This window comes from Molothrus aeneus, chromosome 13, assembly GCF_037042795.1.
Source record: "Molothrus aeneus isolate 106 chromosome 13, BPBGC_Maene_1.0, whole genome shotgun sequence".
Taxonomy (NCBI): domain Eukaryota; kingdom Metazoa; phylum Chordata; class Aves; order Passeriformes; family Icteridae; genus Molothrus; species Molothrus aeneus.
Window position 1 is genome coordinate 5,866,178 of NC_089658.1, and position 25,006 is coordinate 5,891,183.

General features: G+C 38.0%; 1 protein-coding gene across 2 annotated transcripts in view; it reads left to right on the top strand.

Annotated features, from left to right (window-relative positions):
• Window positions 1-877: 877 nt before the first annotated feature.
• LRRC49 (leucine rich repeat containing 49) overlaps window positions 878-25,006 on the top strand; it is a 40,380-nt gene continuing 16,251 nt past the window's right edge. Inside the window, exons 1-9 of one of the 2 annotated variants that reach the window (XM_066558973.1) lie at window positions 878-1,065; window positions 1,731-1,793; window positions 2,153-2,240; window positions 3,359-3,458; window positions 4,031-4,234; window positions 5,537-5,603; window positions 9,601-9,744; window positions 13,651-13,712; window positions 19,447-19,594. In XM_066558973.1, coding sequence (XP_066415070.1) covers window positions 1,012-1,065; window positions 1,731-1,793; window positions 2,153-2,240; window positions 3,359-3,458; window positions 4,031-4,234; window positions 5,537-5,603; window positions 9,601-9,744; window positions 13,651-13,712; window positions 19,447-19,594 — 930 coding nt within the window. In that variant the 5' untranslated portion in view covers window positions 878-1,011. The remainder of the gene's footprint in view (window positions 1,066-1,730; window positions 1,794-2,152; window positions 2,241-3,358; window positions 3,459-4,030; window positions 4,235-5,536; window positions 5,604-9,600; window positions 9,745-13,650; window positions 13,713-19,446; window positions 19,595-25,006) is intronic. The other variant, XM_066558974.1, reaches the window with a different exon arrangement.

The following is a 25,006-nucleotide window of genomic DNA, read 5'->3' on the forward strand; positions in this document are numbered from 1 at the left end:
CTGCACAACCAAAATCTGCACAGATTTCTTATGGTGCATTTTCCAGCAGATGGAAAATAAAATGACAATACAAGAAGCTAAAGCTGGAATATTTATTTGTGTGGCCAGGCATTGGAATAGGTTGCCCAGGCAGGTGTTTAAGAGTGTCTGGATCTGCACTGGATCATGTGGTTTGTAGTTTAGGGGTTACAGTTGCAGTTCTGGGTTAACATTTGGACTTGATGATCTTAAAGGTCCGTTCCAACCTTGATGATTCCATGATTCTGATTTGGGAAGACACCATGAGGCAATTCACAGCCCTTCCATGCACTGACAGCCACACCGTTACTTCTCCTACCATGAATTTCTTAATGAGTGTATTTAAAAGCATCCACTAAGATCAGAGGAGCTTCTGGGCTCCAGGAGCTGCTGCGGGATCAGCAGCAGGAGCTCGCGCAGGTTGACTCTCACATTTTGTGACTGTCACATTTTGTGACCAGCCTATGTCCACAGAAGACAGCTTCCCGAGGCACGACAGGAACCATCCAGCTTCTCGCCCTGTCACGGGTTTTCACACACAACCACTTGCTTGTAGAATTCAGAAAAATACAATCATAATAGCCGCTTTTTGCTGTGAGGCAGCGGGGTGTGGGCGACACTGCGCACAGCAGGACTACCACAGAGCGCCTCATCCATCCGTCCGTCCGTCCATCCATCCATCCATCCGTCCGTCCATCCATCCATCCGTCCGTCCGTCCATCCGTCCGTCCGTCGGTCCCCGTGCCCTCACGGTTTCCCACCCCTCACGGTTTCCCGCCCCTCGGCGCCGCCCCAGACGGCGGGCGGGGCGGAAGCCGCGGTGTCCGCGGTAACGGCGGAGCCATTTCCGACAGGAGGGCGGCGGCGCGGGGCCGTGCGGGCTTGTTTGGCACCGCGGAGCTCTGACAGGCTGCTTGAGGCTGCGGGGCCCTGAGGGGCCGCCTGGAGCGGAGGAGCTGCGCGGGGCCGTGCGGGGCTGAGGGGCTGCGGGCCATGGTGCCCAGCAAGGGCCGGCCCGGCCGGGGCCCGCGGGCCGCGCCCGCAGCGGTAGGTGCTGCGGGGCTGGGGTGCCGGGGGTGCCGGGGGGCACCGGGGTAGGTGCTCCGGGGCTGGGGTGCCGGGGTAGGTGCTGCGGGGCTGGGGTGCCGGGGGTGCCGGGGTAGGTGCTCCGGGGCTGGGGTGCCGGTGGTACCGGGGTAGGTGCTGCGGGGCTGGGGTGCCGGGGGTACCGGGGTAGGTGCTGGGGTGCCGGCGGGCGGCAGCGCCCCGACATCATTTGTGCTGCGCTGGGAGGTGCATGGATGAGCCGCTCGGTTCTGTGCTCCTGGGAGACGTCTCGGTTTTTGTCGCATAAATCTAGCTCAAAGACCAGCATGTTTGTCTTTTGAAAATACAAGGCGTGTTAAAATGTAAATACTTGTTTTCTTCATACTGAGAGTTGTATCCCCATGGAAGTCATGCTTTCAGTGTATTTTTAAAGCTAAAACCAGTGTGATTTTTGTAAACGAAAAATTTCGTGTTACTTGGAGCTGTGATGTATTCTTCATAGTATTTTGCAAAATAATTCCTTCCTTGGCCGATTTTGCTGTTGCAAATAGCTTTATTATTTAAAAAGCAGTTCTATTGATATGTAATATCAATATTGCAATCAACAATTGTACTGATACTTCTGAGAAAGGTAGCATTTAATTCAATTTTCTTCCAATTTGCAGGTTAATAATTGTGGTCTCCAGCTGGTCATCCAGACCTCATCAATACCAGAAAAAACCAAACCAGTAATTATTACCTTTTCTTGGATAGTAGTATTAACAAATGTAGTTGTATGATACAGACACATTTGTATGCTTTCAAATAGGAATTACCTTCTCAGTACTCATCTGTTGACTTACAATATCGAATGTATCTGATAATATTTTGTTATTTTATTTAACCCTATTAAAAACATGGGGTTGTACTATAGCCTGCCATAAGCTTTATATATATATAAATAAATCATATATATATGATTTCTTGATCTTCTATCTGTACCTCTCTCCTCTAATTCCTGAGAGCTGTTAGTACTGAGGTTGTGTTTGTGAAAAGATATTATTTGCATTTGAAAACCCTAACATTTGTCTATAATATTGTGTTACAGTTTGAATTCAGAATAAATAAAGAGCAGTCATCTTTCCACAATAGGCTTCTGCAGCATGATCTGGAAAAAAACTACTCGGGAAGACAAGGTAAAATTCCAATGAGTTTGGTTTGTTTGTCTTTTGTATCTGTTTTATTCTTTAAAAAGTAAAGAAAGGTTGTATCATGATTACAAAATATAAGAATGACAGTGTTTCCTACTTGGCTACAGTAATTCAATGTAATTACTGTTGCATCGTGTCCTGAACCCAGTGCTTGGCTTTTTTTCATCCTTTTTTTCCCCCTTATGGAAGAGTATTTTTTCTGCTATCTACAAAGCCACAACCTATCAAGTGCTCTACTCTATATTCCCACACAATTGTCTAAAGTAACATTTTACTGGATGTTTAACATTTTAAGATGTTTAGACAAAATTAGTTTCTAATTTAGAACTGTGATATTGAGAGATAGTTGAGAGATAGTTTTTCTATTGTACTTGCATGCTCTTGGCTTTGCTGAGCAATATATTGGTGCTGTCATTGCTGTCACCAATATTTTTCAATGGATCATTTTCTAAATAAGCCAAAGCTCACAGAACACATTTGTTGATTAATTTTGTAGGCATTTTTAGACATCCTCCCTTTTTTCCTCTAATATTAATGAAATGCATGAGGATGAATTTATAAATATGCTTTCAAGGGGTGCCTGTTTCTTGATAATGGAGTGAAATACCAATGATTACTAGGTATTGTGTGCACTTACCTTTGAAAGACTTTGCATTTATTTGTGACTCAGCGGGAGTGTTTCAATAATTTGTGCTTTATTTTTCAAGTTCTGTCAACATCTATTTGATCTGTGTCTTTAAATTTATCTGAAGTTCTTCTTTAAGTTCAAATACTGAAACTGTGAAACAATTTTACAATTTTATGTTAAAATATCATTGGGTAATTCAAATAAAAATAAAGGCATTTACAAAATACCTGCTTACAACAAATTGTTGACAAGAATCTTTAAGTAAAGAAATAGATGTACTTCGGAAAGAGGATGTAGAGGGATATAGTCATTACATCAGGAAAGAAACTGATAAATCGTAGTACTGAATGGAGGCAAAAAGCCCTTTCATGCTTTACTTTTTATAAGAAAGAAAATTTTGCTTTTATCACGTGTAGTTCAAGACATGCATCTACAGAGCAGTAGTTCATGTGTTCTCTGTATGATTTTCCAATAGATAACACGAATTTTGGGAGCAGTTCATCAATAACATTTCCTGTATTGCAACGTACTGCTGAAGAAAAAATCCTGAACTCAGACAGACTTACCCTGGAAAGGTGAGAGGGTGGCAGAGCACACGCCCCAGAGCCTCAGCCCCTGGTCTGAAGTGACCAGAGTGCCCCACTGATGCTGCAGTCAGTGGTGGGCTTGGGTTGTTGGGTCTGTGTGTGTTTCTGAGAGAAGAACTGTGTCCCATGGAGAAATGCTCTGAGAGTGTCCTTGTGATGAGTATATCCATACAGCAGTCACCTGAGGCAGGCAGGTTTCTCATCTGAACAGGCTGTTCATGTGATAGCTGAAGAAAAACCTAACAGAGGGCGAGGCCACATCTGTTGGAATTTTAGTGTGGTCACAACACAAAACTTCCTTGTAGTTTCAGTGTAACAAGCAAATCTCTAATAGGAGAGGGGTTCAGAAAATTTTGGAAGTATTTCAGCTGTGTTTTCAGGCTAATTTTTTAATAGGCAGGAGTTTCTGCTTTATTTATAAAATTTAATTAACAAACCTAATTAATGCTGTCTTAACCAAGATGATATACTTTTCTCTGTTCAGTCAAAGTGAGTGAGCAGAAGGTGGATTACTGATTTGTTACTTACTTGTGTATTCTGTTTTTTCTTTTTTCTTCCAGGCAAAAACTGACAGTGTGCCCAATTATCGATGGGGAAGATCACCTTCGTCTTTTGAATTTCCAGCATAACTTTATAACTCGTATCCAAAATATTTCTAATCTTCACCATCTTGTTTTCTTAGATTTATATGATAATCAGATTGAAGAGATAAGTGGGGTTTCAACTTTGAGATCCCTGAGAGTCCTTCTGTTGGGAAAGAACAGGTAAAAACCTAACTAGGGTGCTCTACCTCCTATGGTGTAACAACTGTGATTTCCCTTTGCTTCTGATGCAGTTTTCAGTTTGTGATGTTCTGTCATACCAGTGAGACCAGCCCTAGGATTAGCTAAGTGCCAGGGATCCCACTGAGGAAGCACACAGATTTTGTGTGTCATGTCACAACTTCCTTTCTTAGTAAATTTAAGCAACATTTCCAAAGTACTTCACATGTTCCCATATAATCTTCTATTCTGATTGATTATTAAATATGTTCTTAGATTTGTGTGGCATGTTGTGGAATGTCTTTTCAAATCAAATGTACTATTCATTGATTATTTATAACCTATAAAAATATTTCTGCCTGATGTATTTATCTGGGAAACATACCAGACAGATGAGTCATGGATTTTAATGTTTATTTCTTGCTTTTAGTCCTGTAGCCTTTAATTTTTTTAATTTAATACATGTGTCTGTGGAATTGCTCACACATCTAAAGGTTGTGCTCTGACTTTTTAAATTTTCCTCATTTTCTTATATTCAGTGAGAACTAGTGGCCAGATTTCAGTTATGTGCAGATTATAAAGAGTTTACCTCCTAGATCAGCCTGTGTTCAAAACTGACAAGTTTCAATAGTGCCATATGTTACTAGAGCTAAGAGCTTTTGGATTAAAAATCTCACCTGTAGAAATCAGTTTTGGTTATAGGAAAATGTGGGTACTACAATTTTCAAGTGCTTTGAGGAATTATTTTCCTTATCATAACCACCCTGGTTGCAGTTTACCTTAGGAGTGTGGTGCTGAGGTGGTTGGGACTTGGCCCTCTAGTGAGTGAGTGGTTACACATCAGACAGAGTTGTTAGCAACTTGTTTCCACTTGGCCTGTGTGTGATCTTTGATTACTCTCAAAGCAAATGCTTAATACATGTGTTTAATGTCATCAGCCAGTAGATGATGCTGTTGGGTATATGATAGCCTAGGTTTGGAATCTAACAAAATATGACAGGACAGAGAAGTTTTAAGACAATGAAATTTTTGACTTCAGTTTTTAGTGGAGCAAGCATTCCATCCTTTTCTTTCTAGAAGAGTCACATAAATTCTGCTGCTATTGAATTATTGACAGTTAGAAAGGAAGGTGATCTTGAAGTCATTCTCATTTATCTATCTTTATTTTTTCATGGTTCAAGATGTTGTTATATTTCTGTTACTCTTGTTAGTCAGAAAAAAAAGACTTTGTTTTGTATTGGCTGGAAAATGAAAGATACTTTTAATCTAATATTAAAAATAATTGTCATAATCGAAATCTTGCAGAATAAAGAAGATCTCAAATCTGGAGAACCTAAAAAACCTTGATGTTTTAGATCTTCATGGAAATCAGGTACAGTACAATAACTTGATTGCTTATGTTTGTTGTGTAGACATCCTGTATTTGCTGTGTCTTTTACCAAAGTATTGTTTCATGAAGGGGGACTGGTGGCAAGTTTTGCAGCTCTTGAGGTCACAGAAGTCAGTAAGTTAATAAAGGTGTCATGGTGTTTATTTTGGATCTCTGTACCAGTCTGTTAAGAACTCTTGTACTTTCAGTGTTGTACTTCAGGCAGGTTACAGTGATTAACATGCTGAGTTAGCTGAGTGTGATGGCACTCCTACCTACACAACAGTAACCTGCCACAAGCAGTTGTGCTGTAGTTCAAGTAACACACAGTAACACACTCTTAGAACTGCTATAAAATTTTCTGGTATTATTGATTGCTGTTTCTACTGTTTCTACTTTTATATGTATGTAGGGAATCTGACAAAACCAGATTCCCTACATACATATAAAAGAGAAGAAAAAGACAAGTTAGTCCTGTAGGGACTATAGGTCATGCAATAAGTTTGTGGCTTCTTTAAATGCCATTAGTCAAACAATGAGCACGTTGTACAGTGGCAGAGGCACTCTAGGACCAGGGGATGGCATTGCCCTTGGAGTCTTGGCCATCTCCAAATATATCCATTCACAAGTGTTTGCTTGAACAACACAGTCCTTTTTGTATTGCTGTTGGAAATTTGATGGGGGGTTCTGTTTTTGATAAAAATACTTGCAGACTAATGCTACAGCTGTGGCAGTCAGCAACTTTCCCAGCACAAATGAAGGAATCACTAATGAAAATGAAACACATCTTGCACAATTCTTACAAGTGATGTAGATCTGACTTTTTTTTTTTCAAGTATCTATATAACTATTTACATTAATTGCAACTTCATTAGGAGTTTTAGGCTGGTTGTTGCTGGATCAACTTCATAATGATAGGCTTACTTTGTTACAGAGAATGTAACAAATTACCCTATATCAGGAATTAACATTAAATCTTGGAGTTTAGGAAGTTATTTTGATTTCCAAAATATTTTCATCATTTCCAAACATTTGTGCCCTTTACATCTAAATTTATGGAGTTATTACCTTTTTTGGTAGATTTAGTGTATTTTTCATGTCAAGACCAAATAAAGACTATGAACTTATCTTCCATAAATAAATTATCTTTCTCTTCCTTTCTAGTTCAAAGATAAGCATGTTTTCCTGTTAAAGATCTTTTTTTCCCTGCCTTTGAGGAATTCAAAATTTATAACACCAATGTGCCATCCCATAGTATTAGTTATTTTTGAATGCTTAATGAAGAAATGAAGGGAAGAAATGTTGTGTTTGGGATACATCTTAGTGGACTAGTGCCTTGTTTTGAAGGCTGGGTTTTGTTGTTGTTTGCTTATACAACACTGAAGAAGGGAGCTCCTTTAACTGTTTAAATTTCTGGGGTTTTTATTTTTGGCAGCCTTCTTGTCTATCTTAAAAGGTATTTCTTCTACATTACAAATTTCTGAAGAACAGACTTCAGCAACATAATTTGCTTTGAGAACTTCAAAATCTGGTTCTCATGTTTAAGAATGTAGCAGTTTAAACAACAGATCAGAAAATTGGAGCCTGGCTTATCTCAGTGGTGTTCAGCAAAAGGAAAATAAGAATTGAGCATTGTGATGTCCAGTGCCTCCTATGTTACCAGTGATCCCAGGTGAACACTGAACAATTAAATCCTGTGCACAAGTTATAGGCAAGGTATTGGAAATACACTAGATTAACTGTTATTAACACAGGAATATGATACAATTCTCTGTGTCTATTCAGGGACTCTACACGTGAATTTTATTCTAGAATGCTTTGAATATGAAATGTTATTGGAGTAATTTCCTGTGTTCTGTTTAATTCCATGAATAATTTTTCTTTCCAGAAGTTCAAGCTGTAAGTAAAATTATGCAATCTGATTTTTTCATGTATGAACTTCTTTTCATTAATCTCAGATTTTTTTAAAAGATGCAGCTTTAATTAGTGCAATTTAATTGTTGATGGGTGATTATTTGGTGCATAAAAACCTTTTTCTGAATTCTATTTCATAGTGAATTATTCCAAGATAAAAGTGAATGAGAAAATAAATAGTGTTTTTGTTCAGTATTTACAAGTAGACTTTGACTTGTGTACTAATTTATTTTTTATTTTTTATATCTATATTATAATAAATTTTTATTATTTATATAATATATATAATATATAAAATATATTATTATATAAATTTTTATATTTATATTATATAAATAATATTTTAAATCTTATTTATTTTTATATCAGTATTATTTGAAACATCCAAAAGAAGTGATAATAGCTTGTATTGTTTCTTACCTAATAGCCCATATGAAAAGCTGGTGTACCTTCATGTGTGCATGCATAATTGAAACAGGCAATTCAGTAGAGTTAATCTTAAAGCTTAGCAAAGTGGTAAAGAGTATTTCTATATGTTGCTGATGAAATCATTATCTTTGCAATAGCAGTGAAATACCAGGATTAATATTCTAGACTGTGGCATTCTAGCTGGGCAGACATCAGCAGAGGTCTGTGCTCTTCATGCCAACTGTCTGCTCTTGGGGTTGCTTTTGAAAGTCTCTCTGTATAAATATCTTTTAAGTAGTGGCATTTTCTGTTCCTCTTGCTGTAATATTTTTGTATAAAATGCACATAAATAGACAGTTTAATTAGCAGTTGAATCAAAAGTTTAAGATGCTATTTAATTTTGGCCTTGCTCTATACTTTTGTATGCTTTTTAACTGAGAAATTGTTGAAATTTTTCTTATAGCAGCATATTCCAATCACAGACTTACATGTACACATATATGTGTATGGATATATGGAAATTACCAACAAAATGGGACATTGTCAAACTGGTGAATTATGGCTACCTCACCTCTTCTGCTCCAGGAGCTGCTGGACACTGTGCAGGATGGCATGGCCACAGCTGCACTGGTGCAAAGCAGCAGAAGTTCCATGTCAGTGGCACCAGGCACTCTGTGCTGCTCTCTTGGCACTGTTGGCCTCCTGGAGGAGGAAGGGTGTGCCTGGGCACTGGCTGCTAAAGGGGGCTCACAGTGGTGCAGAGATGTTAATTCTAGCTGGCAGGGAATGATTCGTGCTGGTAGCTCTTTGCACTGCCAAAACCTTGGGGCTGCTAAAGTATTTTCCACAGGAAAACCTGCTGGCTTCTTTCTGCCCCCCAGCATGGGTTTCACTGAGAGTCCCCTGCTGTCCCTTGTGCAGTGGCTGTTCCTTCTCCCTGGGTGGAGGTCAGGCATAAATTCTGCAGAGGTGCTGGAGGACAGATCCACAGTGCCATGAGAAATAATTATCTGGATAGAGAGCCTTGTGTGGATCACTGGGAAATACTAACAGCAGGAAACAAACCCATACTGAATCATCAGAGCAATAATCAATGCCTCTGTAAAATACAAATGGTATTTCTAGAAATAAAAGCTAAAATTAAGGAGCATTAGCTATTACTGCTCTTTTTATGTCTCTTTTTTTTTCTTTTGCTTTGTCAATGTCACCTGAGTCTTTAAAATAAGTTATTAAGTATAAAAACAAGCTGCCTGCTTACTGTAATTCAGTCTTTGTTGGATCCCTCCCTTTCTCTTCCCAGGAAGATAAATGAGTGTCTTTGCAGACAAATTAAGGCTCAAACATGCACAAAATTCCCCCATTTTGGCACACCACAATACCATCAGTGTTGTCTTGGTTTTATGTCTTCAAGGTTGCTGCTGCAGAGCAGCACAGCTGAAATAACCTGGTTTCTAATGGGATAGAAGGAAATGCTGACTGAATTTTACTGCAGGATGGCAAGAAAAATGTGGGTGAATACTTGTCCTGGATCTCTGAGTATCATGGTTTAGAGAAACACAGGCACACTATGTATGAAGCTGATAGTTCATGTATACTTTTAGAAAACGTGTCACATATATAAAAATATATTTTATATCCTTATAAAACACAGTGTGCATGTTTATTATGTCTCTGACAGATTGCTAAAATAGAAAACATTGGTCATTTAAGTGAACTGAGGGTGTTAAACCTTGCCAGAAACCTCCTCACTGTTGTAGAAAACCTGAATGGACTGGATTCACTCACAGAGCTCAACCTCCGTCACAACCAAGTCTCTGCTATAGTAAGGACCAAAACTCTTGCCCTTCTCTTTTTTCTTTTTCATTTCCTTTTCTTTGTTTTTGACAAAATGAATGTTAACTGTAGCTTCTTTAAACCATATCAGTGTTTCAGATTTTTGACATCTGATGTTTCCTCATGTTGTGTTGCTTATATTGTTCTGCTGCAATACTTAATTGTACAACATACAGGTGAAACAAACACAAACATTCATTTTGGTGTTATTTTCTTTGAATGTGTTCAGGGAGACTGGATTTAGAGGACCTTTAAAGGTCCTTTCCAACCCAAACTATGCTATGATTCTATGATCACTTGTTCTGTTTCAAATCTTGAAAGCTCATGATGTTCCCTGGGGAGGGGAAAAGAGATTTTGTGGTTTTAAATTTAAAATGCAAATTTAGATACTCTTCTTCCATACACGTTCATGTTCTAGAAACAATCTCAATTTTTGTAGGTTAGCTAAGCCATAAAATCATGTTAAATTTCATCTTAAGAATGTTTCTGGAGCATATGCAGAGAAAAAAGGTATTGATTGTAAGAGCAGAGTTTTCTAATGGAAGCTTTAACCCAGCATTTTAAGTCTTCATATTCTAAAAATGAAGATTTTACTTTGCAATTTGAGTTGTAGTTCAGGTATGGTAAGTGGATTATTCTAACAAGAGCTTTTTAAAATAGAACAGATTACTTAGATAGCTGCTTTTCTCTGGCCTGCATAATTCTTTTCGTTCCTGGTCCCCTGTTGTTGCTGAGCCTTTCTTTTCTTCAGTTTTTACCATTTGCCAAATAGGAATTGTTTTTACATCTTAAAAATGAGAAATTTCTGCTCATTGCTGACTCTGTCACTGTACCTTCCCCTTTGTCAGTGATGTTATCTAGAATTCTCTTTGCTTGTAGCTTCTGCCTTTTCAGTCCTCTCGGGTGCAACTTGTACTTTCTGCTTGCTTTCAGTGTCATAAGTGGAGAGGCAGCATGAAATTTAAATTAGTGACTTAGAGACTTGGAGTCTGTGCTCTATCTCAATGTTTTAGTGTTTCCTGGCAGAGACAGGGTTTCAGAGGATGATGTTCTCTTCAGGGAAATATTTATTTTACTTGTTGGCTTGTGGGTTTTTTTAACTGTTGTTGTCAGTATCTTTTTGGGTTTTTACTCTGATTAAATTCTAATGAAATAGAGTTTTGTGAGTGTGGATTGTTTTGTTTTTCATTGAATGTTAATTTTAGCAAGTATGGCACTAACTCTGTGTTTAAGTTTTGGACACATTATACTGTCTAAAACTCTAAGTAAATATGGCTCTTAAAATAAAATATTCTTTCATATGTTCATGATAGGTGTTGTCTTCTTCTGTGTGTACAACAATGTGCATGTGTTTCTTATATTTGTTTGGTTTTTTTTTAAATGAAAGCTACATTCCTTTTGTATGGAAATTCAGATTTTGCTGCAATAGGAAATTACTAAAATGCAGAAATATGGAAAGAAATATCTCATTCTATGGAAAGAATACCCAAGATAGATTATTTCTGGAGCACTCGAGCAGCTGAGGGAGGGGGGTTATATTTTATTTAAGATAAAGTTTAAGTTCATGTGGTTGACTGTGCAGGTGGAGGAGATATTTTAATCATGATGTTGTTATGCTGTAGCACTTAGCTGCAAAATATTCACTCCTAAGCTCATGAAAAGAATTTGGTTACTTTGCTTTAGTTACTCAGTTACTGTGACAATGCTCATTATGAATCAAGCTTTTTAAACTTGATTATTCCCTCAGATGAAAGAATCTAAACTCAATTTTAAAACTAAATTGCTGTTCTAAAATAATTTAAAAAATAATTCTGTTTTAAATAACTTTGCATTTTTTGGTGAACCTTCCTTATTTTTCACATACCTCCCTTTGACCTGCCCTAAGTATATTGTTCTTGGGTAGGAAAAATGATGATCTCATTTGTCAAACAAAAATAAGGTTCCATACTGAACTCTCTGCCCATTGCAGTTTACTGTATTCAATAACTAAAGTCATCCAACTGGGTTGTAGTTGGTTTGGGGAATTAAATCTGCCATCATCCTTTACAATCCACTGGCCTTGGACTACCAGTTTAGGGTCTGTTTTTGAGCTTTCCACTATAGACTGGAAAACCTTGAATAATAAGTAGTTATTTTTGTAAGAATGAACTGTAGTTGATTCAAAGCTGTAGGATTTGCAGGGACAGTCCTGGGGCTTGGTTTATAGAAGAAGAGTCTTAGAGGATTGAAGTGCATTCAGGGAGTCTGACTTGTCAGGAGAATAGCAAACAGAATAAATGATGACAAAGAGTCACATGGCATCAAAAGCACAGATCTATGCATCCCATGAGTTATGAAAAATCTACTTATTTCCCATCCAGTTGTGAGCTGGGGCCTCTGTTAGGAAGATTATTTATGTTTTTCTTTGAAAGACTGACCTGCTTGTTTAATTTGAGGTACTAAAAATTTAGAGTTTTGGCTTTTGTCATCTGCAGTCATCTTACACTGGGAGGAGGACTGGTCAAGGTGTTCACCATTTTGTCAAGAAAGAACTCTTGCCCTCTGTCCACCTCACTATAAGACTTTGTATCAAAATTGAAGTAGCTGGAGCTTTTTGGGATTTTCCTGCTGCACCTATGAGATTTGAAACTTGTTTTACAAGACAGCAACGCATCATGCTAGGAAATTTGCCTTGAGGGGTAATTTCTTTGTGTTCCCCAGTGATTAGTTGAAATCATTGCTGCTTAAGTGTTACAGTGCACAACCCTATAATGCCTGTCCTCACATGTGTGCCCACCCTTTTAGGCATGAACACCAAGAAGCCCTAGGGACAGAGGGGATACACAAATGCACCTGTTGTGAACTCTGTCTTTCCATGGTCTGATCTAGGAGGACTCAGGACAGCTCTGACCCAGGAGTTTTGCACCTGCAGATTCGATCCCTTAAGCCCTTTGTTCTAACATGTCATCCTACCCAGTGGTGACTCTCAGCAGCTTTGCTGGCTTAAATTCAGTTTTTCATTAATAGGAGCTGCAGGGTTTGTTAGAGCTGCCTTTGTTTACCTGTTTGGAATGAACTGTTCTGGACTGCTATGTAGTCATGTCAGAAAGGCTAAAATCAAGGCACTGAGCTCTGATGCTCCTTTCCCTTTCCCAGGTTTGTGTCCTCTGGTTTCAAGTTGGAGTGTGGCCATTGTTAGGGTAAGGAGATGCAGACTCAGAACTGAGGGGTTAGGTGTGAATGGCTCGTGGGTCCCTGCAGTCTCTGCTGTCTGTCTGATGTGGATGTATATTTCATAAATGAAGTTTGATCTTACTTAATATGTTTTATCTTACTAATGAGCTATTTGTTATTTAGAGGTTTTCTGCAAAGCCATTTAGTGCAATATTAAATTTGAAGTTTCTTATTCTGTAAATTCATACCTTCTTCTAAATGTTAATTGTGAAGGTTGTAAAGGTGACAGAGTCCTTCAGATAATTCTCTGACTGGAGAGTCACTGCTGTTTGGCAGTGCTAATTGCACTGCTGTATTGCACCTCAAAACCCTTATTTCAGCAAGCTTTTTTTTTTTCTTTTCTTTTTTTTTTTTTTTTAAAGCATGTTTATCCTGCAGCTTAAATGCTGAGAGAGCACCTTGGCTTATTTCCCAAAAGCCTGTTCAGAAAGCAGCAGCAGTATCCTTCTTTTCTTTAACATGATTTGCTTTGCAAGTGATGCAGCGTGTTCTGCAGAGTGGGATCTGCACTGAAACACTCCCTTGCAGTCTGCATTAGGGAGAGATGGAGCTGCACGTTCAACACAAATCAATGTTGCAGCAAGGTTACAGCATTTAGAAATGAAAGCATTTCAGCAGGCCAAGTAAAGAGGCTCAAAAGCCATTTTCATCTGCTGAATTTATGCCTATCTTTTCTTTCTAGAAAGATGTGGATACTTTGCCCTGTCTCCAGCGTCTCTTCCTCAGCTTCAACAATATATCTAGGTAAGGGGAATAGTAGTTTCCTTCCTATCAGTAATTTGAAGTTTCCTACTGGAGCTGTATTTCATGAAAATTTGAATTCAAACCCTGTGAGTACAGATCTTTTTTTCCTTCCCTAACATATCAGATGAAAAAAATCAAGCCATTGTGTATTTTCTACTTTAAGTATAAAAATTCTTGAGACCCTTTGCATTTAAATGTAGTTGTACTATGAGTATTCTCCCAAGAAACATATTTTTAATTGATTATCATACTGTTTATAATGGTCAAAATTAAAAGTGGATTTGTAAATAGGTTGTTTTGCTGTTAACCTAGTTATCTGTTAAAGCAGCATGATGCAAGGTACAAATTATATTTAACATTCCATCACTATATTTCTGGAGTTATGCAAATTGCTGAGTCAGATTCTGCTTGCTATGGGTAAATTATTTCATGCCTGTATTTTACTTGTCCATGTATTAATAAAGTCTGAAAGGTATATTCATGATTCCCTTTCAGACCAGATGGCAGAAGCAAAATAGCTCAACTCACAAAGCTGGGCTTCTATAGTTTCAAGTAACTAAGAGCATTTTGTTATAAATAGAAATGTTTGTCTTCTGTGCCTTTTCATATTAATGCATTTTTGAAGTCTGCCTTTATACTCGTGCCAGTATTTGAGAAAAACCCTAAGTGCCTGCATTATCTTCACTTTGGTATGTCCTTTTTCTAATCCCTTGATCACCAGCAGCTTTCTTTGTTTAGAATCAAATAATTAAATGTGGGGTAGGGGAAGATGCTTCATGTTCTAATTACTGGAAATGCCATGCTATTCTTGTGGTATCTGCTTTCTCTGTAGAATGTACTTAGTAGCAGCTTTTATTGTAGTAGCCACTCAAACATTTTATATTGACCTGCATTATGTGTCTTGCAGACAGCTCCAACCTACTTGTCTGTGTTTCTTAGGTTCTTAAAGTGCAAATGCAGTACATCTTAAATACTCATGGCTGTTAAGCACTTCAAAACAATTCAGAGATGGAGTCTTTCTTATGCTCTTCCCTTAGCTAATTTGCTAGTCTTTTTATTTTACATTTTAATTTGGCATAGTGAAGAGAGGGGGTTAGCATTTTGCTGCTTTTGAATCATTTCCAGAATTGAGACTTGCCTTTGTTTCTGGCTTTCTAAAAAAAGTCTCAGGTTGGCAGGAGCAAGGAGGAGACTGCAGCAGCTTGGCTCCCTTGCTGTCAGGGAGCATCACTGCAGTCAGGGAAATTGCCCTGTCTTTTCATGGACTTGGTGTCTTTTGTTGTAGCTTTCTGGCTGCTTTCTCATATTGTTTTATGCAAATTCATGTTATTTTTACAGTGTTCAAAGAAAGAAAATTGTTTGGAATTTTCTGTGAGGTTTTGATAGATTTCTCAAAGTTTGTGATCAGTAGCTTGCTTCTTGGTACTATATAAAAAATTCTGTCATTTATCCATGGGGACATCAGTTGGTCTATTGCTTAGGTTTCTCATAAGCTACAAATACTTATCTAGAACATATATGGAAATACATAATTCAGTTTGAGTTTGCAGCTGAAATAGATATAAAAAAAATCTTAATGTTAAACAAAAGATATTGCTCTTCTATAAATTTTGTATATGCATGTGGTAGATAGGTGGGTGGATATCTTTAACTCTCTATTTACCAGTCATTATTTTAAACAATACAAATGAAAAATTTCTTTTAATCACATTCAGCTTGGAGCTTTTTTAAATAATAAACTTTTACTACCTATAGCAGTTCTGAAGGCTAAGTCCCTCTAAATAATTCCTTATTTAGACTTACATAGTAGATATGTTTTCTACAGGGAAGTTATTAAATATTAAATATTTAATTATTTTCTTGACCATCTGTGATCTGATGCTTGGCTTGATACTCTTTGAACTGACTGAGGAAGTTGTTTGCAACCAACCAGTGAACTGCTGTGCTCTCTCTGACCATTCCTACACCCTTTTAAATGGTTTTGTATGCTTTTCAGTCACTTACCCCATTTAGTCTGGGCCATAGGGTAATTTGAAAAATTATTTTTCCTTATTTTTCCTTAAAACTACTCTGTCTATGCAACTGAATTTTGTTTGATGAGCAAATTGTTGCACAAATCCTCTTAACTAATTTATCTGTAGGTGCATTAAAAAAAGCCCTGCAAATGAAAACAAACAACAAAATTGCCAGAACTTGGATATATTTGTTACCATTGCATTGCAATACTTTATTAATGTTCATTATTTTAAAACAGCATTTCTGAAGCAATGCTTCCATGGAAAGATTTTCTTGTTTCTATTTTTGTGTCAGTGAAAATATTTGAGTCTTAAATTGACACATACTGACATAGTGAATTAATACTTCAGTAGATGACTCAAGAATGCCATTAGAAATTGTCACTATTTTAGGCATAAGGGTATTCCATGGGTTTAATCATTATGTTCTTTTTACCTCATACTTCAGAGAAGGACTCAGAATGCTGCTGCTTCACTGCAGAACTTTTAGTAAAAAAAAGATATATTGGCAAGATAATGTAAGCTAAAACTGAACTTGATGCTGACAGGAAACAAAGGAAGTCCTGTTTTTGGCTTCAGCCCAAACCATCTTAGCAGTTACACTCTGAAGGTGTTTATACCTGATGGCTGAATGCAATATCTATATATAGAGCTGGTTATAAAGAAATGGGAGAAATCCCATTTTTAATTTGTCATGTGGCATAGGGAAGAGATTGCAGTAACATTTGCAGGAAAGATTTGCCACAGAGAATCAGAAGGAAAGTTATTGCTCATGTTTGAACATGTGAAACCAGGGAAGACCATTTTTTAATCTTGGAAACAAAATACATATTTTCAGTGTTACACTGCTGTCCAGGTCAGCATTATGTTGGCTTTTTCATTTAGTCTAGGTATATGGAATGAGTTGGATACAAGCTCATGTAATTTTTGTTCTTCATTTGGTTGCTGAACTGGAAACCTGAGAGAAGCATTGTTCTTAGCCTAATAAAAACAAGAAAATACCTTTTTACTCAGCAAGATGAAAATTTATAAATGCTTGCACGACAGCAGGTAAAGGGGAATGAGAGGTTATGGTAGTTACATCTCTTCTCATAGGTGGTTTAGTAGTTAGAGACATGGAAAAACACAAGTTTTTTTCTTTGGAGTATTTTTGAACATAGAGTTCCCTCTCAGGTGTTCTTTCAGACTATAGTAAGTATGTTGTCCTCCTTCTCTTTTCCAGAGCTTTTCCCCTTTGTGGAATGTGCTTTTAAAAGTTGATGCAAATGTGTAGAGAAGGAGCAATTGTCTCCCTAAACAAGCAGATTAGAACAGAAGATAAATATTCCTGTGCATGTGTATCACTGGTGCAGGTTGAGCTCCAGAGTGCTCTGCTGTTAGATAATTGCTGCATTCTGATATGAGAAGGAGAAGTGGGTTTGAGTCCCTTTGGCAGAGGGGAGACCTGGATGCAGGACTAGGAGCATGAACACAAGATGGAAAACTGATCTATTCCTAAAAGATTTCCAGAAAACACTTTCTGATAATTTAGCCCAAATTTGTGACTTATTTGTGTTGCTGAAATGACAATTTTAGCTAAGATAATTTATGTAAGAAGAAGAACAGGAATGAGAGATGGTTGTGTCCTGCAGGAGAAGGCCTTTTGGAAAGAGAATCAGACATTCCATGGAGAAGATTGCCTGAGGCAGTGTGACACAGCACCATCCAGAGCTGCGTTGTGTTTCCTGAGCAGGTTAAAGGCTCCTTTGTGGTGAGCAGAGGCTGGAGAGACAAAGCCTTGAGATGTGGCCTCTGATTGCTGCGGAGTGTTCACCACGGGGCTCTGTCCCAGCAGTCTGAGTGCTGGGAAGCAGCAGAAGCTTGGTTGGAATCTGTGCAATCTGTTTGGGAATGTAGCACGTTAAAGCTTTAATTAGTTTAGGGTTAGGATACCAGTGTGACAAGTACAGTATATGAACTTTTCTATATGGAATTTCTAAAGCTCAGGTTTTTTGTATGCGTATACAAAGATGTGAAAACAGTTTTTTGCACTGCTGTTTCTTTCTAAAACTGATCTGCTAATAGGGCAGCTAAAGGCAGGATAAAGCAAGCACATCTGTTTTTAGGTCCAGAGTGAATGTTCTGGCATGCTGAAGCAGTGAGAATTTCAAAGCACAGCAGTATGTGTAAGTGGAAGGTCTTGAAAACACACTAGCAAGCTTTCAACTTTTCTGTCATTTCCTGAAGAAATTGTTTTTATTCAAAATCTGTAAATCATATGTAATGAAAGAAGTACTGTTTGGTTAAATGTTTAGTGGTAAGTACTCAGAATAAATATATTTAATGCTTTTGAATATACTTAAAAATAATTTTGAAGACCAAAGGATTTCATATTTTTCAAGCAAAATATGTTCTAGCTCAATGGAAATTCAGACTATGGGGTTTTTAGTTCTAACATGTTTGAGTTTGCCTTACTAAATTCTGTGTCATTTGGGAAGATTATCTTTTATCTTTAGGACATATTGAGTATATATTTTATGTAATATGTCAGACTGATCCTCCAAAAATATGCTTCCATAAGCTGTTTTCTAGAAAGGAAACAGGATCATAAAAAGAAACAGAAAATAATAATTGAGCTTTAAATACATGTACAAAACAGCCAGTTCTTCAGATATCTTAAGAACTTTCACTGTCTTTGTCACAATCTACCCACAGTTCACTTTCCATTGGCTTTTAGGTTGTTTTCTTGCACCAAGCAGAAAGAAACCTCTTCCCCTTTCCTGTCACTTTTCTGCTGTGCCCTTTGTACAGTGCAGGAGCTCCTTGCATTCTGCACCAATTGCACCACAATAGCTATTGCAACTTTATTCAGTGACAGTCTTTGAAATGAACATCTGTACTGCATATGTTTTCTGATCACTAAGCTCAGGGCATACTTAAGGTTTGACTTGACTTAAGGCAGACTTGACTTTGGAAGGCCAAAGGACATAAGGATGGTGCAGTGTCACACATACCTTGTAAACATGTTAGGGAGTCTTATTTATTACCATAAATGTTCAGCTTTTTAAATTAAAATCCAGTCAAATAGTTCTCTGATGTTTAAAAGTACTAAATAAGTGAGATGCTTTCTTTTCACATTTCATTTTCAATGAAAAGAACGCTACAGAGGTTATGCATCTCTAAATGCATTTTACACAGGTCAGTTACTTTTGGCAGGTAACCAAATGTGATGTGTTCTAAGAAGCCAGCTGGTTAGAGTTTGTAGACTGAACTCAAACTAATGGACTAAGCTGTTTTGAAGATTATGATGCTTTTGTAGTTGTTTTACTTTCAGTATTAATGACGATTCAGACACCTAGGATCATTCTGTGATATTTGTGGTTGGCTTTCTCTCCTTTTACTTTCCAGGTTTTCCATGCTGCCTTTGATGGCAAACACACCTATTATATTTCTGAATATGAATTTATATGTATCATATTTTACCAGGGAGTTTGATTTAAATACTCCTATAGTTCTCCTTATTCTGGATCTCTTTTTACCTGTATGTGAAGGGAATAAAAAGTTTGCCAGCAGCAGCTGCTGGTATTTCAGAACACTTGTATTTGTCATATACAGTATTGATAGGTGGAAGTGTTTCAGTACAGTTAAATATTTATGTTCTGTCCTTAAGAAATAAAATCTTCCACCTCAAATTTATTCCTACTCCATGACATTAAAACTTTAAACTCTTTTGGTTACAGTTTTGAGGATATTCTGTGCCTTGCTGATTCCTCATCCTTGTCAGATATCACCCTTGATGGCAATCCAATAGCTCAGGAGACATGGTACAAACACACTGTTCTCCATCATATGATGCAGCTCCGACAGCTAGATATGAAGAGAATCACAGTAAGAAATTTCTGTTTTCATCAAATTTCATAGATACTTCAAATCAGAAGTAGAATGCAGGCATTTCTGTGTGTATGTGTATATTAAAAATACAAACTTTTTTTATTAATTTAGTATGGAATTGTATGGTGAATAGACATTATAATATTTAAAACTGTAACCCTTTCTTAAGGGTTTGCATTTTTACTTCATTTAACATGTTTATTTTGAAGTGGTTAAACTCCAGCAGCAAATGCTGTGTGTTCAGCTGCCATGTGACATGAGAGAGCCTGCAAAGCTTTTGGTTAGAATTTTCCTGATAGTCTTTGTTGTTTTGTTGTGTAGCTGAGAAGGAACAGCACATTTCTTCCAAAGGAGTAGTCTGTTTGCCCTAAAACTGCTGTAATTGGTATCTTTTATTTAAGAATTTAATTGGTTTCTTTATTCAGCCTCTCAAGGGAGATCTGGTGATCACACAGGTTGTGTCTGTCTGTATTTCTCTCTTCCTAACCTACTCTCCCTGATAATTTCTGTTTCTGCTGCTTAAGTTCAAGTAACCTTGATAAGGGAGAGAGGACTCAGTCTCCTACAGGCCTCTTGAAAATCCACTCCAAGGGATGAAGGACAATCACCAGGGTCTTACCATAATGCCACCAATTTTGTCTTTTAATATAGAATATAAATTCTTCTGTGCCTGCTCAAAAGTGATGTGTAAGCATGATTTCTTACCAGAGAAATCTGTCCAGCAGCAAGCAACAGTGATACAGTGGTGAATTTTTAGACCAGGTTTTGATATATACACCTTCCTTTAAATGCTCATTTGCTTTGTACCAAGGCTGTACTGCATTGTGAACTGCAGCTGATGCTTTTTCATAGAGCCAGTTAGGCTGAAAAATGTAACATGTGTGTGGAAAACATTAATGTTAAAAAGAAAGTGCTTTGGGACATGAGAGTTTTTCTTCCATCACTGAAAATACTAAATACTTGTTTTTTCATGGATATTCTAAGCTTTCCTAAACTAGGGGGTTTTATATTTTATACTGACTTTAATAATGACTTAATAATAACTTTTATTATGACTTTATACTGACTTAATAATTGCAAATTACTTTGCTTTTAGAAACTTGTTTTATCAGTATTATTTCAGAAACTTGAGTTGCATAAAGAAAATATCTCTCCATCTCCCCATTTTAACCCTCGTCAAGAGGAGATGGATCCTGGTAGAAATATCAGTGATAGGGAAAATGGTAGAAAGAGCTCAAACTCCTTCTTAGACTCTATGAGATCTGTATGGGGGAAAATTGTCAGAAATTCACAGCCATGGGAAGAACTTAATCTGGGTTTGCACCTTGTTAAACATCAGAGAATCACCACAAAGACACAAAGCCTTAGAAAACCAGGCTTCAGTTGTGCTGCTCATAAACCTACTTGTAAAAATAATGTGTTTTACTCTTTATTTGCCTTCTGGTTTTTGAGTCTTTTAACATTTTTCTCCACGTAGAGGGTGCTATATATTTTCTCCAATAAAAACTGCTACCCAGATAATCGTATGACTTAAGAAACTGGGATTTAAAGAAAAATAACAAGTATCATGGGATCTGTGGTAAAATTAAAGAGCTGGCAATCCCAAATCCAGCTATTCTGCCTAGCACTGCAATATGTTGTTGCTGTCAGCTCTAAGGGTAGATCTAACCTAGTGGGGGAATGGATTTCCAGTGTTGAGCATGTGACTTGTACTCTTGATAAGTGTGAGAAATGAAACTCTAATTACATTTATAGGATCTTTTCTTCATCAGCCTGAAGAATATTTGGGCATTTTGAACTTTAGCATTGCTTTGTCTTGCAACAAAACTGAGAGCTGGATGATTGCTGGGTTTTTACCTGACTAGGAATTCTTCACTAACTTCTTCAGAAGTTTTCTGCTCAAGAACTGAGTTTTACACAATTATTTGTTCTGATTTTAACTTTTCTTTTACTGAAGGATATTGTCAAAAGTTTTTATGAGACTTGGAAGCTTCATTCATGTTTGGTTTTAAGAATATACACACTTTGGTGCCAGGCTTTTTCCATAGGATTCCCTGGAGAAAGGAGCCCTGGTGCAAAAATTTAATGACAACTGTCTCTGCCTGAGGGCACTATTCAGAAACATAGAAACATTTTAATTTGCCATGAAAACCAAAGACACTGTACTTGGAATAAAACATTTGTGCACTGTAATTATTCTTTTAGTTGGGGTAGATTGCCTTTAGGTAAGGGATTGGATTGAATTATGACAACTCTTAAACCCTGACATGTGTGGAGGCTGATGTTCTCTTAGGCCACCTCATTCCTAAGCCCTTTTTGAATGTCAGATTCAAGCTCTTGAAGCACTGAGGTACAGCCATACTTGTGATAAAATCAGTGAGGTTAAGCACCTATAATGCTCTTCACTTGTCCATTGTCCAGACAAGATGATTTTCAGCTGAAAACCCAACCTCTTGGTGTTGTGTATCTAAAACATCAGCTCAATGGAAATCTTTTGCTTTCTTGACCTTTGGTAGCTCAGTCTAAAGGCTTAAAGACTGGGCAGGAGGCTGAATTATTGTAGCTGGATGGACTCCTGTTCACTTGTGTTCGTGTCAGTAACTCACACTTTCACCTCACCTTAGCTGCAAGGTGATGGGACTGGATGAATGGAATGGGCTTGTGCAGAGCCTCACAGTCAGAGCAGGCTCAGGTTGCATTTGTGGTTATTTACCTTGGTTAACCTGGCATATTGGTTGTTTTTCTGGGCTCTGAAGCTTTTTCACCCTGCTTTGTATGTTGAACTTTTTCAAAAGTGGGCCTGCCCAGTGGTGCTTACAGTTTGATTGGGACCTATTTCTTTTTTTCCACTCTTTGGTAATAGTAAGCAGAGACTGTCTGCAGATATGTAATAAAGTATTTAAATAAGATTGAAATATGTACATATGCTTTACTAAGGAGTTACATAACCAGGAACATTTGCTATCCATCACTTCCAACAGACTTCCTCAAGAGAATTTGCTAAGTGTGTATGTATTCCTGTACGTGTGTGTAAATATGATATATAATGCAAATTTTTTAAAATATTGCCAGATTGAAACACAAGCTGTGTCTTCTTAGAAGCAAAGCTTTGGATTTTTCATTGAGGTTTTATACGTTTTAGAAGCTTAAAGTAAGAGAGCTGTGTTTGGTTTTGATTATTTGCTTAGACATTTCATTGCTGATCAGGGAGTAGGTTCTACTGCTCTAGCCAGAATAGATTCCATCACTACCATAAAGTGTTCTGAGCTCTTGGAATCTTTTGGCTTGCTGTGACCCCGGGAATGTTAAAAGTCTCTTTTCCCAGCCCGGGCGTATGGAGAATGAGTCTGAGCTCTTCATTTCTCAGTCTCAAGGTTGTTTAGTTTGTCTTATCTATAAAAAAATTTTCTCCTGTCCTGCTGAGGTCCATCCAGCAGGACAGTTCCAGGCACTCTGCCTGCCCCCAGGGTGGTGTTATGTCTTTATACTGAAAACTACGTGTACAATGTTTACAATTACTTTCCAATACCCATCACCTATGTTAGACAGTGAGCTTCTACTCTAAACCAATCTGTAAGTGCCAACATCACAGCAGAAGATGGAGGCCAAGAAGAAGAAAGAGAAAGGCTGGACATGCCCAATTCCCTCCATCTTGCCTCCTGAACCCCCATAACAGAAACCCCAAAATCTACTTTTCCACCCCCTGATAACTTCACTAATATTCTACTTAAACTGTTGTAGCTTGCTGATCTTCATATAAGGTTGGTGATTGCTCATAATCAAACCCACAGGTGTTTTGGGCTCTATGCCAGGGTCTCTGAGCCCTCTGGCAGGGGTCCTGGCCGTCCTGGACAGCCAGAGGGATGTCCTGGGTTCCCACACTGAGGGTTTTTTTTTAGGGAGGGATCCCTAACGGTTTTATTTTTCTTTCCACTGGGAAATAAGACACTTAAGTGTGACTTAAATGGTGTCATTTGTTGAAAGGACCTTGTTTGAAGAATAGCAATGCGGCGGTGAGGAGGAGCGCGTGCATCCGCTGCGCTCCGTGCGGATCCTCCCCGCTTCCCTGGGGTTCCTCCCCCGGTCGGGCGGGCAGGGATGGGCGCTGCTGCAGAGCGCGCGGGGGCCGGCAGGGGGCGCCGTGGGCACGGCAGAGCCCTCAGGGACAGCGGCGGGAACGGCCCGGGAACGCGTCCGGACAGAGGCACGGACAGAGGCACGGACAGAGGCACGGACATGGACACAGCCCGCGGGACAGCGAGGGGAAACGAGTGACACAGGGAGAGCGCTCCAGCTCTTCCCAAATCCTTTCTAAAAGAGAAGGGATGACCGTAAAAATGAATTGTGGCAAGGCTGGGCAGGGGTTTGTTTCATTACTTGTTGAGTGCTCTGGGTGGTTTTTTTTGTGGGCTCCTGGGGAATGTGTTTTTTAAGATTAATCAAGAATGCATATGTAGATGTAACCCTTGATCTTTATTCAGAGACTTTCTCTATCACTCTGCCTTTACGAATACTGAGTAAAGCTAAGGATGTATTTTAATTTTTGGCTAAGCTAGCTTATTTTAGAGAAGGATTAGTGTTCTTAAAATGTCTATAATTAGGATAAACTCTTGATCAAGGAAAAAAAAGCCTTATTCAGTTAAAACTCTTTTTAGAAAGTAGTTTGCATTAGTTGATTTTGATCTTTGTATGGAGACTGTGTTGGCAGGGAAGGCCCAGGACTGACTTCAGTGGGGGCAGCAGACCCTCCTGCATGGGAGGCAGTCATAAGGTACACATCTGGGCTGGATTAAGGCACAGCCTTGGGAAGGAAGACAGAGAAAGAAGAGATTTGTAGAAGCTGAGAGAAAAATGATTAGGGAACTTTTGCTTTAAAACTTGGGAAAAAACTACAGCAAATTGTTTTGAAATGAATAAAATTAATGAAGGCTAATTGTCTATTAATGGAATTTTGTTATCAAGCTCTCACCTCCACCAGTGTGAAACACAACACCAGCTCAGTTAGATTGAAACTGAGTCTCTGATGAATGGCCAGATGTTTTCTGCCAAATAGAATTGATAGTTTCTTCTTCCTCTTCCTTGGTGGTAAAACTAGCTTACATTTCTCTTCTTTCTACACACCAGTTTAATATAATCAAACTTCTAGGGAACAAGAAAAGTCCCTTAGTTTAAGACTTCTAAACATTGTTATTTGATATGATCAATGTGTTGAAAAGTCATCAGAGAAGATGAAGACAAAAAAATTATAAAAAGCTTGTTTCTTTAGGAAGCCTGGTTTAAAAGCATAGATACACAGTCAAATGAAGCAATTTAATTAAAAAAAAAACCCTGAAACAAATCTAACCTGCTCTCTAAAGAAAGATATCACTAATGTAGTTTGCTAGTGTTTATCTTTTATTTTAAGATTTG